The sequence below is a fragment of the Hemibagrus wyckioides genome, linkage group LG18 (assembly GCF_019097595.1).
Source record: "Hemibagrus wyckioides isolate EC202008001 linkage group LG18, SWU_Hwy_1.0, whole genome shotgun sequence".
NCBI classification, from domain to species: Eukaryota; Metazoa; Chordata; class Actinopteri; order Siluriformes; family Bagridae; genus Hemibagrus; species Hemibagrus wyckioides.
Window position 1 is genome coordinate 23,653,824 of NC_080727.1, and position 20,520 is coordinate 23,674,343.

General features: G+C 40.6%; 1 protein-coding gene across 4 annotated transcripts in view; it reads left to right on the forward strand.

The window, feature by feature from the left end:
• Nucleotides 1–20,520, forward strand: part of arhgap32b (Rho GTPase activating protein 32b) — a 111,702-nt gene that overhangs the window by 19,472 nt on the left and 71,710 nt on the right. For 3 of the 4 annotated variants that reach the window (XM_058416142.1, XM_058416144.1, XM_058416145.1), the window contains exon 2: nt 15,916–16,029. The exons of the other annotated variant lie outside the window; for it this stretch is intronic. In XM_058416142.1, the coding sequence (XP_058272125.1) occupies nt 15,941–16,029 (89 nt within the window). In that variant the 5' untranslated portion in view covers nt 15,916–15,940. The remainder of the gene's footprint in view (nt 1–15,915; nt 16,030–20,520) is intronic. 4 annotated transcript variants of the gene reach the window in all.

Sequence of the window (20,520 nt, forward strand, 5' to 3'; positions counted from 1 at the left end):
GTAGTCACTGCAGTGGTCTGACAGTTTTTGTTGGAAAGGTTTTGACCAGCCAAAGTAAATAAAGTCCTCAGAGAATGCACAAATGTAATCATTCTCTCTTTTAAATAGAGTTGGCATATAGAGTAGAATAGAGTAGAAGTGTGGGAGAGAGTAGGAGTGGGTGTACTCTTAAACATTGTGTGTGTGTGTGTGTGTGTGTGTCGTTTTACACTAGCTTAAGGCTTATGTGCTGCTATTTGAAATCCAACCCATGCACTGTCACAGAGATATGATGCAGTCCTGAGGGCAGCGGCCTATTTCCTCTGCCATCCCTCTATAATTTACCCCATGAATATGTGCCTCTCACTGTATTAGGGTCAGTGCTGTTTGGAAGGCGAGACCAAACACTTCTGCTGATGAGAGCAGGAGTGAAATGGAGAGGAAGTCCTGGCTTCATGCTCTAGCTGTCAGAATTCACGTTGTCCCTCAGGATCTCACTAGAGAGTCTTTCTTTGAAGAGATTTTCTGTAGTGAAGGGACACTAATTCACAGTGAAGCCCTGTCCCACTGCACACTTTTGGTCAAGTCTTCCATCTATGGAATTTTCTCTTTGTATTTTATTTGGATTTTCTGAATCACTCAATGTAAAAGTTAATAAGTTCTTTGTAGTATTTAAATATTCATAGTAGAGTATTAAAAGTTAAATTCTTGATTCTGATTGGTGTTGATTCATTGGCTAGAATACCAGCTCTGAAAATAGTAAAAATACACCTGTACTAATGTGTTCTAATAGGGCGCTGGTGGCTCAGTGGTAGGTTTCTCACCTACCATGCCGAAGGCCCGGGTTTGATTCCCAGCCACTGGATGCAGTGCCGGTCCCAAGCCCAGATAAAAATGGGAGGGTTGTGTCAGGAAGGGCATCCGGTATGAAACCTGTACCAAGTTGTTGTGCGGACTAGTTGGTGACCCCTCATACACGTAGGGAGCAGCCGAAAGAACAACAACTAATGTGTTCTAATGGATTCAAGAACAACAGCTCCTTCAAATGATGATGATTAAAAGTAGTAGCTTTGTAGATTCTCAGTAAGATGTCAAGCTGTGTTTTTTGTCATAGAAACTCCAGACGGAAAAAAAGATCAAAATGTTTCTAATTTCTAAAACATGAGCGAAAGAAGGAACTAGCTTCCCGGACATTCCCAAAAAATTAATTGTATGTATTAATGTGTAGAAAGGTTCTATTCTATACTATTTAACACACAGCACAAGTGTAGTTGTTTTTAAATCTAGCTTCATAACTACAGTTGATTTATTTACTTATTTATAAGCTGTTGTTCTTTATTGAATAAAACATTTAATTGTGGGCCAATAGCTGTGATAAAAGGAGAATAAAATATTCAGGACATGCTGTGTATGACGAACATGTTTTACACTGCAGCTCTCTATTAAATCTCTTATTTAAGATTTACAGCAAATGTCTTTTTAAACATATTTTATTCTCTTCCCATCATACAGCATCCCACTTGTCCCATTCTTCTCTGTTATGGAGTTAAAGCTTGATCTAAATGACATCAGCTTGTGTTTTGTTCAGTCATCGCTCCTGTGTTTTCCCCGTGAGCCTGTGGTGCCAGGCCGTCCTGACCCCAGCTTTCTTGTGCATAAATCTGACCTTAAATGTCATCTTTTTTTCTTTTTTTTTTGACCGAGACAGAATTTGATCAGCTCAATGTTCCTACTTTCTAATGGGGTAAAAAGCACTCTCTGATGGGTTTATATTAATAACAGAGCGGAGATGGTTGAAGGCTTATTCCTCACTTACATTTCTGGTATTTGGCAGATGCCCTTATCCAGATGATTGGATACCTTTCACATTTTTACTGCTACCAGTATTCGGTACCGGTACCCAACGGTACCTTTTTTGGCACTTTACAACAACAGTAATAATGATATTTTAAAAACATATCATGCAAAAGCCCTGTATCACTTAAATGAACAATGGGCCCTATTTTTCCCAGGCTTACTTTGCAAATATTCTACTAATTCAAATGACCTTTTAATAGGAACAGGCAGCTATTTTTTTGCTTGTTTACCTCAATAACTGTAAAGAAACTGTTTGTCATTTATAGAAGTGTTATTGACATTATGCCAGAGCTGCCTTGGTCTGCCACTGTGTGTGATGTTTGTATACTGTAATATTTACCAATAAATAGTAGGCTACTTCTAGTGGTTTTCATACTACGGTTTCAGGACATCTCACATAACGGTAACATTACTATTTGTTTAACTAGAAAACCTAGAAAACTGCTAAAGTTATGGTAACGGCAACCATCACTGTGAAAATGTCGTTTTCTCCAAAACCAACTTTTGCTGCGGGAGATTAGGCTGCTAAATACTGTCCACTCTTGCACCCTTGAATTTAGAATTACAAATATTGCAAATAGCGTTGTCAAATTTTGTAAAACACAACCACACTTGGGAATGTTTTCATTTAGCTGTTGTTGTGTTTGAACAAGTTGCAGGGGTGACATCGCCTCACATGGTGATGCTCTCTCTTTCTTTCTCTAATGTACTCTCGCATTTTCATGTACCAAAATTTGGCACTAATTGATATAATGTGAATCAGTACTCTGTAGTAGCAACGTAATTTGGTCAGTACCTTTAAATGTACCGAGTTCGGTACACAACCCTATTATCCAGAGTTACTTACATTTTATCTCATTTCATACAACTGAGCGATGGAGAGTTAAGGGCCTTGCCAAGGGACTTGATGGACCTGGGATTCAAACTCAACCATCCCATCAGTAGTCCAACACCAAGCTAACACATCACCTCCTTAAGACTTGTCTCCGCTAGCTGTATCGCTTTTAATTAGAGTCAGGTTCTTGCATGGACGCAATGTTTCAGTGTGGCTGTTTGTACTTAATGCGTAGCTGCTACTGATTGGGTTATTATGGTGTGTTATCGAGGTCATTAATCAGAGGGAGAGGCAAGGCATTGTGATATAATGATTTTACAGGGGGTTGAAATATACAAAACTCTTTACTGTCAGAGTGTGGAAGCTTTATGATCTGGTTTTGTCTAAATCATAATCCTTATTAGTTTAGTCTGATTTTCAGAGAGTGCATTATTGTAAATGTATAGTTTAATAATAAGTACAAAACAAACAAATCAAACCTGAAAACAATTAGCACAGTTAACTCACAGTGAAAACAGTTCTTCATGATCCCACAAACCGGCAAAGAAATCTCTTGCTGAAGATTGAGCTGCCGCAGACCTTTAAATCACCTTTTCCGGTCATTCCATTTGACAGATTTAAAAGCTCAACAACATGCACAAGATTTTGTGGAAAGGACAATGTGACGAGTTTGCCCTTCAGAGCAGTGAATTGGTCAGCATCACCCATAGCACTCCGTTCAAGTGCTTTAAACACATCTAGCACAGAATAATGTCGCTCCTTATCAATTGCTTCACTTGCTTAACAAGGGTGTAGAGGATGAAGAAGGAGCCCTTCTTTTGCCTGCAATGTCCCAAGGAATGGATATATTCTCAAGGCTAGTGGACATCTCTTATAGTGCTTATAAACCATTTTATATGCCATTGTAAAGCTTTGACTGGCAACAGTCCTCCCATTAATCAGTTTATTTATCTCTAAACACCATTCAGCATTCAGAACTATACTATATTTATGAAGTCCTGTAAGGCCAAAGCACGTTCACACCTCAACAGCAAAAATGAATATCTTGTGGCTGTTTTTGATTCCTCCTGGTTATTTGTGCCTGCTGTTAATAGTCCACATAGTGACTGTTACTACACAGAATAATAAGCTTGCTCAGAGAGGCGTATGTAGTGAATGGGGTTCATTTAATGGTTTGCATAAAAGAAAGTGCTGCTGTTCACGCTACTACAACGGTACAGTTAATTTATATTTTTTATAGCCTCAGTTACCAAGGGTGTCTTCATTTTTAGACAATACACTATTCGTCTTTATCCTGTGCCCCATGTCATTGCCCATCTGTGTCCTGTTTCATTACGCAAGCTGTGCTTTCTGTCTCATTACCCGGACTGTCTTCAGCTGATCCATGTCCACTCTGTTATTACCCAGTCTGTCAATGTTTTTATACAGTCTAGCGATTTGCACTGCATATCTGCTCCATTGTGATGTTCCACAAGTTCTGGCCCTGCTAGTCTGTGCTGCAAATCCATTCATATTTTGATGTGTGGTTTTGGAGTCTGGATTAAGCTGTATGCTATGGAAGCTAATATTTGGGTAAATTTATTTAAATGAAGGGATGCTACAATACTCAATATAATATTGAAGTGTTCGGTACGACTTCCACGGTTCAATATGCATATGTGAATCGCATTTTTTTCGTTGAAATAATTTCCATGCATTTTATTACTCTCTGAACCGCCTGTGTGTGTTTGCCTGTACTATATGTCCACGCGCTGAGACAGACACGCCTCCCCACGAGTAAATATCCAATCAGTGAGCGATGAAGTTAGGGGCGGTAACCATGCTTGCGATGCTGGTGTCAGATTTCACAATCTAACCATGGAGAGCGGTGAAGTGAGACAGAAACACAAGGAAGCAGCACCGTCTTTCACATCTGAGGTGTGGGGACATTTTGGATTTGTTGTGGACTATGATGCCGATGAAACAAAAACGGTAAACAAAAAAATGACTGTGTGCAAGCAGTGTTACACACGAGTTACATACGCAAATGGAAATACTTCCAACATGACCACACTTCTGCAGCTCCATCACCCTGCGATATCACTGTGGGGAAGCAGGATGGCAGAGCAGGTAACACAGGCATCCAAAAAGCAACAGTCCCTAGCCTATTCCTTCCAGCATTCATACACACCTGGTTCCGAGAGAAAGATTTGCAGCCATTTTCCATGATCGGTGATGTGGGCTTTAGACACCTTATAAAAGTTCTCCACCCGCGTCATGTCCATTTTTTTTTTTTAGCACTGAGGTCATTCCTGACCTCTACAAAAAGACGTGCAACAACATCGAAAATGAATCGGCTGAAGCACAGTCTTACTGTAACAACAGACAGCTGGACCTCGCAGGCAACAGAGAGTTATCTCACTGTGACTGTTCATTACATGTCGGATTGGGAAATAAAGAGCGCTGTACTCCAAACCCATCTCCTGTAAGAAAGTCATATAAGAGCTGCAAAAAAAAGCAAAAAAAAATGCAAACTATTAACCCTGTGGTCAAACCACATTCACTACGACTGATAAGCCTAGTCATCACATCTTCACTACAACCCATAAACCTAGTGCAACTGGTAAATCCACCAGCCTGTGATTGGCAAACTCTGTGGCCATGGCTCCTCTGCTGCGACCAATAAACCCAGTGGCCACACCTTCTCTACTGCAATTAGTAAACCCACTGACCAAGACTCCTCCACTGTGATTGCCAATCTTAGTGGCCACACCTTCTCTACTGTGATTGTTAAAACCCTGTTGTGATGCCTCCTCTACTGCAACTGATGCCATGCCACCTTCAATGTCAGACACAGAGACCACGCCCCCTTCACCCCGACTGATAAACACAAGGCCTGAAAGAATGCAGAAACACACAAAGCTACACAACTGGTAATGTTAATTTAAAAAGCTGGAACTGTGATGTCTATGATGAAACTGTTTAATGATTTCCTCATATCATATTAGTTCAGGCACAATCACATCCTAACATTTTATCTGTATGTGCTCTCTGCACCTGTTTCCTAAAAATGAAAGGAGCTTTACCCTGACAGACAAGGAGAGAATCTCTGATATTGTCTGTGCAGTATGTGAGAAGAAAGATGCTACTACAGAATTAATGTATAATTAGAGGTCTTTTTGTGACCTCCAGCCTACGCAGAGATGTTCTGGCTGATGATCTGCAGTCGCTCCAGAACCTGTCTGTGCTGCTGTGGTGGTGTTACTCCGGTGAGACCGAAGGCTATAAACTGCATTGTTTAGAAAGTGGTTCCAACTTTACCCCCCGATCCTGAAGTACAGCCACCCTGATTCTAATACCACTTATCCAACTACACTGATAACTGTTTAAAATGAGTGTGTAATTAGGCAGGGCAAATCTTAAAATGTGCAATGCAGTGGTACATCAAGACCATGAAGGAGAACAGTGACTCATCACCGCATCACACACCATTATCATCATTTTCCCAAACAGCACACCCCACTGTGTTTTATTACTCGCCTATTGTATAACATGCCTCCTCTCTGATGATTTGTCTCGCCTCAGACATATGGGAACGGTGCTCACCTCGTATATAACAGCACCCGGTGTGTCTTTGTTTTCTGAAACTAATTAAGAATAAGCAATGCTTTAATGGAGGAACACTTTTTTGTGTTAATTATTTCATGGCAGAACTCAACATTTCTTGTGAAAAGCTGCCAAAGCATTTTGTCGAGGAACATTCAGGTTTAGGTGAATCGTCAGTTTAATCACGCCGTGTAACACCGTCTTGAATTTTTGCTACAATGGTCAACAGGCACTTACTGTCCGTGGTTTATGCGTCTGATTCACGCTGAGCAGATATATTTGAATAATTGTAACCTTATCTGGTACATGGTGCCATATTACTCCTAATTAGTGTCTGCTTTTGTCATCATGATTCCTGTGGGTTTTAGTTGAAGCTTGTGGAGCACAAAATTCCCGGCACCTCGGTTGGACCCGTGACATTTTTACATACCTTCAGGTAAATATGGAAATCCTTTCCAAGCGGTTGTACCGTGAGCATGTAATATAATTTAAGGTGGCAAAACTTGCTCTGTTTCTGCCATTCTTTTGCAGCTAGAGGCACTGCCTATTGCTTCTGCTTTTCTTCACTGGCTTTTGAGAGCAGCACTGTTCTTCTAGGCCTTTGCTTTTTTTAAAAAGCATGTGTTTGCTTGTCAGCATAACCTTATTTTGTGTCAAAGTCAAAGCAAGTGATCGTGTCTATAAATAGAAGGTCAGAATATAATGCCCTCGAGCAGACTGCGTGTTGGAGATGTGGATTAATGAAATGGATAAAAAGCTCATCTGACGGTATCAGAGTTCAGCCTAGAATAAGGATTTTTATTTCTCTTATGAAGATACTTTTATTTCATTTAACACTTATATCAAAGATGACCAACAGCTGTTTTGCATTTTGTTTTTTGTCACATGTTGTAATGTGACAGAATACGTTCAACAACAATTGAAATTCAGTCACAGTTTGACTCTCAGAACATTCTGGTGACATGTTCATGCATTTCCTGAAGTATTTCATGAGGGATTTTGAGGTATGTTTTGGATCATTGACCATCGTCTTGTCAGCTTCTGTTTCTTGACTGACTGTGTCACATTTGCCTTTTTTAGACATTTACTTGAATTTATTGTTCCATCATCCCTTCCAATGTTTCCTGTGCCACTGGCTGCCACCCAACTCCAAAGTAAAATGGATCCACATGCATTCCTAACAGTTGGAAAAGTGTTCTTAACCAAATACTGATCCTTTTTTTGCTCGAAAAACAACTTTAGAGAAATTCATCAGTCCATAGCATTTGTTTCCCAAATGTTTCTGGCTTATCTAGATTATTTTGCTTAAATTATAAATTGACTTCACAGGCAAGGTTTCCTTCTGATGACTCTTCCATGCAGATCAGTTTGTTCCAGCATTGTAAGACAAGTGCATCATCACTCATCTGTCTACATCCTTGTCTAAAGCTTTGCTTTTATTTATGCCCAGCATGTGGGCAGTTCTATCTGAAATGATTTTTCAATCCTCAGTCAGCTGCTTCAGGGAGTCTGTGGTTCTTTAGTGTTAGCACAAGGTTCGAGCATCAGAGAATTTACTACGCTCTGGAATCCATGCCCTTTTTAACAAGTCCAAATCAGTTAATTAAGGCATGACAAATTTTAGAGACTTTAAAACTGGATGGGAGTCAAAGGAAAGGAAATAATTGTGCATTTTTTCTATATTTCATGCTCAGCAAAAATCATCTGCAGGACTCTTTTCATGCCTCCACCACTGAGTGAGGGAAGCATTGTGTTTTCTTGTCAGTTATCCATCTCTCTGTGTTGATTTTATCTAGAACACGTGGATCAGCGTATGTAGAATTTACATGGAATTACCATTAGAACCAGCAGAATAACTGATTCAGTTTTTGGAACTGATCCAAACAAATATCTTCATTAGCTACATTTAGAGTATATTTTGTGGATTTTTTGGCATCAAATTAATAACAAGAAGGATTTGCTGAGAAGTCATCCCATTAATGGAGTTGTCATCAAGTTCAATATAAAATAGTTGCTGGAGAGGTTGTTTAAAAGCAATGAAGCCAAGTATGGCCAAACCTTTGCATACAGCTGTAGCTTAAAACTAGAGTTGCACAGTGACATTTCAGTATTACTATCATAATTAGTTGGTAAATGGGTAATATGGTAAATGGGAAAAGCCACATCCATGATATATCCATGAGGCACATGGACGTGGCTAGTATCTCTACATTTCAGTATAATTAATGCGTCAAGCAAGGTCAGTCTCTCTGGTAAGCATAATTACCTAATCATAGACATTATAGCTGTAATAGAGTAAAAGCACGTACCATCATTCATGTTAAAACGCGAGAACAAAAGAGTGTTCTTCAGGTGCTTCTGCAGATCATATCTAGTTGTTCCAACATTTCGACTGTAGTCAATCACTGACCTTAATAATATACACGAAACACGTGTCCAGACAAACGACTGCATATAGTTCACTATGAGAAAATATTGTGGACTGTATATAGGAAGCCGGTGAAGTGAGAGGAAGAGCACCATCACATGTACCTATTTTTATTTATTAAATACTTGCGAAGTTGCTGTGTTTTGGATCATCTGCAGTATGGTTGGAGTTAAGCCGTGAGATGATGAGCACGTTGCATTCTGTAAGTGTTGTTCAAATTTTTCAGTATTATGAAGCATATCTCGGCAAGATTGGACACTCTGGTTATTGATTGTTAGCCCATGTATTGTGGCAGATCTTGATATGATGACAGTGAGGGCAGCCAGGCTTGATGATGATGTGATGGATTGAGGGATTTTTCAAGATGACATGAAGCTCTGAAAGAGTGAATTGGTCTTTCAACCAGTGTCTGTAGATGTTCTTCCTCCATGCAAGCTTTGTTTACAAACAACATTAGTTTGTGGCATTACATCGACGGAGCAAAGGCTTGGGTCTAAAGCGTATTGCGAGGCGGTCACAGATGTGTATTATACAAGGGCTTTGTGATCCATATGTATTTATTTTAGACTAATATCTACATTAGATAGACCAAATGACACCTAACACTATCTGTATCTCGAAACCTGATAAGGAACTGAATCACTGTGCTTTTGGAAGAGTTGTGTGTTTTTAGGGGCAGTACTGGGTGTGTAATTGGACACTGGCTCATTCTTCAAAGCCTTCACATCTGTGAGAAATGATGGACTGCTTTTCCAACATCATACTAATTGCTGTTCACCATGATATGATGCACTTTGTCTTTGTCTGTGTGATTCCAATGTTTCAAAGTGCTTTTTAATGTGTTTGATTTCTTTTCTTCACCCCGTTTATGTATATGATGTAATTCGGAGCAGGAAACCACTATAACACAACAGAACTGTCTGTAGAAAAGCTGCTAAATTTGTTTGTATATACAAAAATATCTTGTATGCAGAGGTGGACAAAGTACACAACTACCTTACTTAAGTGAAAGTACAGATACTACTGGTCAAACATTACGCTATTACAAGTAAAAGTTGTAAAGAAGGATTTTCACTTAAGCAAAAGTACAGAAGTAGTTGTTTTTAAAAGTACATAAGTATCAAAAGTAAAAAGTAAATGTAGCTACGCACACTCATCATAAGCAAAGCATTTCACATTTTATTCATTCTTATTTATCCAATATAATTTACTATTCACATTTTATATAAGTTTTATATAATTCCACATTTCATTTACACCGTTTTAATATGCATTTACACCGTTCTCAAGGCTCCTCCCTCCTGCGTGCATTGCATTGTGGGCTATATTACCCGTTAGAGTGTGCATCGTTCTGCACACGAATTTCTACCGGAAGTAGTAGACCATCCGGGAATTTTTGGAATACTCTTTTCAGCATACTACGATTTGGGGCATACTAACTCTACTTTTGAATACTATTCAGGACAGATAGTATGCGAATTTGGACGCAGCATACGTTTTTGCGTGTTAACTAACATCATTACCAGTGCGTTGGTGGTGTATATGCAAAGCTATGGCAACTTGGTCATGCATAAAAAAAATACATTTGCCTTACCATACATGCTTCATGGCACAGGGAATATCCATTTCAAGATTTTACCAGAAATTAAAAGTATACCTCAGTATGCCTCCGCAGGTTGGATGGAGAGTTTTTGTAGACTGTGATGTGGTTTGTTTTCGGTAAACAAAGCAAACATTTAAAAGGAAAAGAATCTTGTCTCTTTTCTAAAAGCTGGAACAGACTGTCTCAGTATGGCCATGGATGCTGCACTGCACCGGTGATCTGTCTTTGTCCATTTTGTCACTGATTGATCAGAGTTCAAAAAATTACAGAAAACCACTGAACTTCACGACACGTGACACTACAAGAGTGAAAAAAATCATCCTCTGATTAACGTAACCAATGACCATGACAGAAATGTAGTGGAGTAAAAAGTACAATATTTGTCTTTTAAATGTAGTGAAGTTAAAGTAACAAGTTTCCAGAAAATAAATAATACTCAAGTAAAGTACAGATACTCAAAAAGTGTACTTAATTACAGTACTCAAGTAAATGTACTTTGTTACTGTCCACCTCTGCTTGTATGTATGATTATTATACTGGAATTCATCAATCCATTGCACACTATCCCATGTCCAGCTCTGAGCAGTGTAATGAAGTGTAATGAAGGCCAGTTGTTTGTAGACACTGTGTGTGAGCTTAAATAGCTTAAATACAGACCAAACCCACAATTACCCATATATTGTATTCTTGACGTAGCATTGTATTTCAATGGTCGGCTTCATTTCCCATTACTTAGGTTCCAGCTCGTCAAAAATTTATGGCAAATATCATTATCTGCGTCCTCCAACAAAGTGTAATCAGCCACATGCCTTGGTAAAGCTGCTGACCCTTAGCCACCCTTTCACTGGATGTAAGCACAAACCTTTTTCGTATTTAACGCTACGTACTTAGCTAGTTGATTGTATTAGCAGTCCAGCCCCATGATCACTCTTTACATATTACATACACTGACCAGGCAAACCATTATGACCACCGGCCTAATATTGTGTTAGTCCCCCCTTTTTGCCAAAACAGCCCTGACCCATTGATGCATGGACTCCACTAGATCCCTTAAGGTGTGCTGTGGGATCTGGCACCAAGATGTTAGCAGCAGATCCTTTAAGTCCTGTAAGTTGTGAGGTGGGGCCTCCATGGATCGGACTTGTTTGTCCTGCATAACCATTTTTGCTTTGTGGCACGGAGCATTATCCTGCTGAAAGAGGCTACAGCCATCAGAGAATACCGTTTCCATGAAAGGGTGTACATTAATTTCTTCAGCAATTTGAGCAACAGTAGCTCGTCTGTTGGATCGGATCACACGGGTCTCTCCCCACGTGCATCAATGAGCCTCGACCGCCCATGACCCTGTCACCGGTTCACCACTGTTCCTTCCTTGGACCACTTTTGATAGATACTGACCACTGCAGACCGGGAACACCCCACAAGAGCTGCAGTTTTGGAGATGCTCCGATCCAGTCGTCTAGCAATCACAATTTGGTCCTTTTGATCAAACTCACTCAAATCCTTACGCTTGTCCATTTTTCCTGCTTCTAACATCAACTTTGAGGACAAAATGTTGACTTGCTGCCTAATATATCCCACCCACTAACAGGTGCCAGTCTTATTCACTTCACCTGGCACTGGTCATAATGTTGATCGGTGTTTTTACAGTTTTTTTTCCACTGTTTGCATATGCATCTGAAATTGTCCAAAATGTCTTGGTGTGAAGCTGAAGCATTAAGAGTTCCTTTCACTGAAAATGAATCGGAGGGGTGTCCCAAAACTTTTGGCAATACATTGTATTTTACCCTATTTTAAAATGGTTTGGTTGGAATTTAATGCTTGTAATGCAGTACCCATAAAAACTCGATTTTGTCTCATAAATATTAGTGTTTAATACATATTTTAGCATTAGAAATATATATCTATAATCTGAATGAATAATCCAACTAATCAAATGATCATAGGGGAAAAAAAGATGAACAAAATATTAGTTGCAGCCTTCATGAAAATAACATTTTTCTCGCGTCTTCTTTGCCTTCTTTTCATCCCAGTCATGTGTCAGTTTGCCACTGAATTACATCAACTAGTAGCTAATTTTATTATAATAACAAACTTTGACAAATATCTAGACAAAACCTGCAGAATATTCCAGATAATGCTTTATAGATGCTGCTTACTGTCTAGAATAAAGAATAGCAAAAACTGGTCTTGACCTGTTCCTGTATAGAACTTTGCTTATGTCTGTAATTTCTATCAGTTTGTCAGCGAATGGGTGGTTTCCTTTTTCAGCCTTCAGCACACTGCTGACTGTTCTGTTTAAGCGAAAAGAAAGAAGGACTGATTGTCATAATAGACTGAAAGCCCACGCAGTCACAAAAAGACAAGAGGCGGTGATTGGATATGGGGTGATGAGATGTTTGTCCAGATTTCTGTTCATTGCATGCAGTCAATTAGGCAGAGGCAAAGCGATTTAAATCATGTTTACTTTCCCCAACCACCATTCAGCATGTAATATCAGGTATGAGTAATCCCAAGCTGAATGGAAAGACGCAGAGAGCGGAGCTGCCTTTCAGAGCGATGACTAAACCCTTCAGAGAAAGGCTCCGTGGAGGTTCACAGCACAGCAGCTCAATAGAAAGGCGATGGCGTGTCTCCTTTACCGCCGTCATGCTGCTCTCAGTGGATCCCAGAGGGCAAATTTTCACTTAAACAAATGTTCTGGCTTTTACCCAACCACTGGTTTTTACACTCTATAGGGCTGGTGCTAAGGTGATGTATTGACATCGCCAGTGACTGACATACCAGTGCTTATCTAGGATGGCTGATAATCCCTTATGTTGGAAAAGAGAGAATGCAGAAGGATAAACAGCTTGTTATGTAATCTTACACATCGTGGGAGATTCTGTGATTGCTTCATTGCATCATTTAGCACATTTTTTCTCATTAAAAAAAACAAACCCTCAAATACTGGGTTAACAGACCATCTTAGGCAGCAAGTCTTATTATTCTTAAATAAATAGCCATAAATAGGAAGTGATATATCCACGAGGCACATAGAAGTGTCTAGTATCTCTTCATTTTTTTTCAGTGTAATAAAACCATTACGCAAGGTCGGTCTCTCCGCAATTACCTAATCATAGACATTATTACTGTAATAGAGTAAAAGTAAGTACCGTCATTCATGTTAAAACGTGACAATAATAGTGTTCTTCAGGTGTTTTTCAAAGGTTTTTAGGGAATCTGCAGATCATATTTCTAGTTGTTCCAACATGTCGACTGTCAAGTCTTATTTTTCTTGAGGCAGTACTGACCAAGGCTGCATTTACATCTTAAATGAGAAACATAAAACTAACAGATTTAGCACATAACAAACATCCATGCTAATGATATAAGGTCATTTTAATGATTTGCTTATATATTTTTTTATGAATAATTTACTTTCAGTCTATAATTTGTGAGGCAGGATTCGTCAGTCCATTTCACAACGTCATTATAAAGATGTTTCTTATGGGACTCGTGGAATATTTCAATATTTATTATTTTATCGGTTCCGGTAACAGGTTTAAAGGGAATATTGTGAAACGCAGATTTAAGTATGGGGATGATGAATAAGATTTTTGGATTATTAAGATTACAATGCAAGGTAAAGTGCAATTTAAGTGCAGCACTCTATTTGAACAGAATGGTAAGGAAACAACATTGGGACACATGGGTGGCAGTGTGATTGTTAAATCCCAAAGAGGAAAATATTGTGATGATTATTTTCCAGATTATGTGGATATGTAATGGAGTATGTCATGTACCTGCAATCATTCTTCTCATGGTTGCTGATTAACGAGCTTTAATAAGAGACACTGCTTCTAGTATTAGTTTGTTCTTGCTGATTAATCCATCATGACACCATGTCTTTTGTTTAGTGTGTGTGTGTGCGTGTGTGTGTGTGTGTGTGTGTGTGTGCACATCCCCGTGTTTGGCACCACTGGCTTAGAATTCTGCCACAATAAGACGCACTACACCTTTAATGCGCCAAGGCCTGCTCGAGGCACGGCCGGCTCACTCGAGCATGAGGCGCAATTAGGCCAGACCCATCCATCAGCCAAGCACTCCACTCCAGCAACGGAGCAGCTTTGCTGAGTCATTTGTAGAAGTTTGTGAATGGCGTTGGAATTGGCCACACTGGAGCACTTTGGGTGCTGGTGCTATCTTGATGAAGCTTTCACAACAAACCCCAGCGAGAGTGAACGGTCATCACTCCTCTCCTCCCCCTGCGTGGACGACGAGCTGCTTTCGGCTTGCGTGTGGGCGGTTTTATACCTACTCCGTTGCTCTGCCTGCCGCTCTTTCATACGATTGCCCTGTCCGCCTTGGAGCGTGCTTATTGGCAGGAAGCGGATGAATGCGGTGTGGGCTTTAGGTTTTGTTCTTTTAAATTCATGAGGATGGCCTTTTATTCAGGCTGTCAGTCACCTACAGCTGTCTCTGTAATTAGAGCATGTAGCAAGTGCCGGTGTAGGAGTTTCTCCATGATGCATTCATCATACATTTATGGACACCCTTTCAGACCTTCAGAAAGTACAGGTTTTAGTGAAGTATGAAAGGTGAAAGCTGCAGTCCAGAGAATTTATTTATTTATTTATTCATTTATTTATTTATTAAATAAACAGTGGTGTGGAGCATTGCATTAACTGAACTGTGGTACAGGCCACAGTCCAAGTCAGGTGCTGCATTGCTGACCAATTCGATTGGCTCGGTTTGTCACTGTACTTCCTGTTTGAGGATTCCTGATGCCATAGAAAGGGTTGTTATCACCTTATTATCTCATAGGAGTGGAGAATTACAATAAGCACACATTTATGGTGTGAATACCGATGCCAATCTGCATGGCAAAAAATGTTCTTGCACCAGAACAGCTCCTAATTTGCAGATATTTCTCCATGATGACCAGACACGCATCCAAAAAGTGTTGCACAAAATAAATAAAAAACAGTGTTATTTAGTGCTGCATATGAGAGCTATGACACGACATGATGGATCCAGAGAAATAAACCTCAGATAAAAATCTAGATAAACTCTGTGTCCATAATGTGAGGTACTCTTGTTTATAGAACTGTTGCATAAAGCACTATTACACTCATGTGGCTTGATTAAATCCTCAGCCAATATGACCCAATTAAACAAATGTCCGATCAAACGAAGAAACGAACAATGTAATGATGATGAACACTTACACTCTTTCCACTGTTTGTAACACAAGAACTTTTTGTTCCAGTTTCTTTTGGGTAATTATTGCCATAGAGAAACTCTGTCTTGATCTGAATATGTCACGATTATGTTTTTGTTATATAACATCACAGTGTGTGATTATCTCGGGTATTACACTGATGGTGTAAACGTGCTGCTGTGCTCAGATTGCATGGAAAAGACTGGGAGGAAATGACTAGATTATTTTTATATTTCTCTTCTGTTTCTCTCTCTCTGCTCCACTTTCATATTTTTCTTGCTATTGCTCTGCCTTTGTGACTCTACGTCTATTCGACTCTGCTCATCTCTGTGTGTGTGTGTGTCTCCTCCTCCCTCCCTCCCTCCCCTCTCTCTCTCTCTCTCTCTCTCTCTCTCTCTCTCTCTCTCTCTCTCTCTCTCTGGCAGGCTGCTCCTGCAGTGAGTCAGTATCATGGAGGCAGGCAGCGGGGCTGCTGCAGTGGTGGGGAGTACAGCGCTAGGACTGTTCACGGCTACAGGAAGTCATGACATCTCTGACAGGTAAGACTTGCACGTCTTCTTCCCACGCTGCTTTGCCAGTTGCACAAGGGTCATTCTCACCTTTATAAGGATGCTGCTGGGAGGCTGTTGGTCAAGCTGTGTGTGTGTGTGTGTGTGTGTGTGTGTGCGTGCGTGCATGAGCATGTGCCCTGCTGTGTGTGATCTCTGACTCCTGATCGTCCATTTTTAAAGATTTTATAAACGAGGCATAAGCAAATAAGACTGTGTTTGAGGTTTTTGTGGGATAGCGGTAGTGATGTGAGCGTGTGTCCGTGAACACGAGCACATTTCTGGCATGGTTCTCTATATCTGATCCCTCTCCTGAGGTTTATGGAGCAATGTCATAAGTGTTGGTGTGTAAAGGCACATCACATACAGACGTGCTCCCATTGATTTTTCCACGACCGTGCAGCAGTGTTGGGCTGATCAGGAATGATTATTGTTCAGAGCCTGAGTCGGTGACTTTATTAATCAGCCATGAGTGATGTCACTACTCCAAGCCTTCTCATCATGCAGTGTTACGTTACAGTACAATAGGCACAGTCATATTTTGCATGCACTACAGCTTAGGCAATTACTCGTAACACGCACTGGCTCTATTGCAATGCCAGTGCACTCCCACCCACTCCCAGTCACAGACATCTGAAGCCCAAGCGCCGATTGCAAGTCACATGACTGAGTGCTCACGAGTGCCGGCTGCATGCTTTGCAGTGTGAACTCCCAGAGGATAAGGGGTCTCCCAAACCCCTTTCTGAGATTCAACATTAAATCCCTTTCAAAGGATCACCTCCCTGCCATTGGTTTCGGGCAGTAGGGGCAGGGATTGTCCCCGTTTAAGGGATTATTGTTCCGGCCACTTTTTTAGCGCTCTGCCTCGTTCGAAACAGGGTTGCCATGGCAGCCAGGGCTTAGCATACATTAGATATTAGCACAACATTACAGAGTTAAAATAAAAGGCTGCCTTCTTTTCATCCTATGAACAAGAAAGCTTCAGAATTTCCTCAGGAATCCTCAATATGCCTCCTGCGTGCTTGGGAAAGGGTAACAGTTTTCAGGCCTGTAGTGCACACTGCTGTGACCCAAAGCAATGCCAGGAGGCCTCTTTAAAAGCTGGTGTCCTGCCAACACGCTCAGTGTGCATCTTAACGCACAAGTCTTCAGAGCTTGGCTCTCACTCTGGGTAGCTCTCAGAAGATGAGGCAAGCTCGGAAAATTTACAGGAGCCGTGTGTTTTATGACATAAAGCCACACTGGTCTGTGAAGAGCATACTAATGCACTCCACTGCCAGAAGAGCGTCCTGTAATTTACGGATTATCAGACCTGTTTTTTTTACCCTCTGGCAGGTGCTGCAACATATCTGGGGAAGCATAGGCTTTCATTTCTTTTTGCATTAGCAGGACTGTTATAATATGCCAATGTGTTCGGTTCTTTATAGTAATCATGCTATTCACAAGCGTTATGCTAATGTAGTGATGATATATCTTATCCAGAACACTTAAAACTCCATACTGCAGTGGCAGAAACAGCTGGATCAGTAGCCACATCGTTATGTGATATAAAACGCCTGGTACATTAATGAAACTTGCATAGCGGAGTATGTTTTTTTCCCTCTGAGCTTACATGATATGAAAATCATCTCATCGCTTAAAGATAGTTTCCTGCTGCACAGTTACATGGCTATCTAAAATGACCACACACACTGCTCACACATGACTATGACTAAACTCTTATTCAGAATAAATAAACACAAACATCAGTGTGCAAATATGAGCAGAATTAGAGGAAGCTATTTAAAACTCCAGACTTATATTCATGTCAGATATAACATTCAGCTATCCTGAACTGAAAGAAGGAAAGACAAAGAAAGATCCTGTATGAGTTTATCACTGTGCTTTATTTCCACGATAAATGTAACACAGTAGCTACACTTTGCTGAATAGCCAACTACTCATCATAGCTCTGGTAACTCAGGGAGCTCATGTTATACAGTGACTGTTGGTGCTTTATGTTCTAAACAGGATGCTGGTCAGTTACAGCTTACTGTTCACACACTCACACACACACACACACACACACACTTACTTACTCATTCACTCACACACTCGTTTACACACTCATTTACACAGAACTGAACACGGACAGTCCACCTGCTGCTGTTTTTGGGATCTGGGTGGAAATTGGAGAAAACCAGTTGGACATGGGACGAACATGTGACGCTGTGCAGTTTGTGAGGCTAGCTGCTAAAACACCAAGCTGTACAAAAATATATATTCTGACTCTTAGTTTCTAACCTAAAGTAGCTGTTCTTTCGGATGCTCCCTGTACAGGGTCGCCACAGCCGATCATTTGATCTGCATGGTTCGATTTGGGACAGGTTTTACACCGGATGACCTTCCTGACGAACCCGGGCCACAGCAATGAGAGCACGGGATCTTGCCTCTGGACCACCAGGAGGCTACAGTTACTAACCTAGAGTAAAGTTTTAAAAAGTGTCAGCCATACCCGTGATTTATTGTTTTTGTGTAATTTATAGTCAGTCTCACGTTCTCTTATTTTTCCACCCGAGTGAGAATTCTGATCTTGAATTATTATCCAGAAAAATAGCCTAAGTGCTTCGGTTTGGTTTCTACTTCCCAAGTTTATAAAGGCATGAAACACCCTTAAGGGCTGTTACTTGAAAAGATTGGCTCATCCAAAGCCTTAATCATGCAGGCAGATTCCCGTCTCCGTTTTTTGACTGCCACTCTCATTTTTCCGTGTTGCCGCCGGTGGAAAACGGCTCGTCAGACCAGTTGTTTCAGTTTCGCGTGGCTTGAATCCTGGGTGCTTAAATGATTGCAGGTTAACTGTAGCTGTTAAAACATATAATTTTCACGCGTGCCTGATGGTTATGGCTCCGAGTGAGGTGATTTGAAAATTGTCATGTGGTCAGGATTTGCAGACGCACTTTGGCTGTGACATCAGGTTGTAATTGTTCCCGAGTGTCCTCAGGTAACCCTGGGAAAGACGAATTTCAGGAAAGAGACTGTGTGTGTGTGTGTGTGTGTGAAATTAAAATCTAAGGCTTGTTGCTGTTTTGAACGGTTTCTTATTTTTAAAACCTTTGAGCATTTGTGAGTTAGAAGTTTCCCTGTGTGTGGCCTGGCCTGGCTCTCAGAATTTCATTTCCTCTCTGTTGTCCTACAGTTTGGAGCTAGACGCTGACCAGCAGGAGAAGGTCTCAGATCTCTGGTGTGTGCTGTGAACAACAACAGGCTTGCGGTTGTTTTGATCACTAGTCTCTTGCTGTTGTCTGTTAAGGATACAAACCTAAAGTTTGGGAGGTGGTTTAAATTGGAAAACGGGCTTCACAGGTTCGGTAATGAAAGCGGCGTACAGTAATAGCCCCACTTTTCTCAGACGCTGGAGGAGTGTAACACAACGAGATTGCGGCTCAATCAGCCATGCTCTGTACTGTCAGATTGTGGTTGTTTCAGTGCAAATTGCCTTGATGCTGTGTGTGTGTGTGTGTGTGTGTGTGCACTATACAGAGACTACTGGACCAGCTCAGGTTCCCAATCTTCTGCAGGGCCAAACTCTGTGCCAGCATACAGGATTACAAAGTATTCTAGTCGGATAAGGTGCTTTAATTCTTACTGCTCAGCGTTCTTTACCAGCCTCTACACACACACTCACATGGAACCGTACATGATTTATGAACCATCTCCGTGACCTTTATCAAATACTCTGACATAACCGTGTGTTTTAGGAAGACTGTGGAGGATTTTTCGTGACATAAACCTACCCACATTTCTAATCCTACATTATATTTTACTGGAACATAGCAGTATTACTCATATCCTGCACCTGTCATATGAACATGCTCTATTTTTCTGTTATGGCAAATCGAATTTACACCCAGTTATGGTATCACATTTTCTCCCATTTTGGTCAGCTGTCAGTTCCTACCCAGCAGAGAGCTCTCACTTATCACATGACCGCTACCACTGAGGAGGATGAAGGCTAACACATGCTTCCTCTAAGACACATGAAGCCAGCCAACCACTTTTTAAACTGCTGTTCATATTACATCACAGAACAACACAACACACGCAGAGGAAGTGTGGCTAGTTACACTGTGACTGACCAGAGAAGGAGTCTGCCATCTTTCCCATTCATAGATCATCCCTTAGCTCCCAGACACAAACTAGCAAATTAGCTTTCTTTGTGAACGTTTATGCTAGTTTTAGTACCCCAGTTATACAGCAAGTCAGCCAACTGGCTTTAGTTAGCCAAACTAACTTTTTAGGAAGCTAGGCTAAAGTAAATGAAAATGCTTGAAGTGACATTATATGATCAGATTTCATTTTCAGAGTGATCTGTAGAGTGACACGTAGACACCCTACTGCAATAATTCACTCATTTTTATTTTTTCAGTCGGTTTGTTGATACATTTAGAGTTAAAATGTGATTCATTTGGCAGTTAAATATCCATAGAAAATCTTTGATGA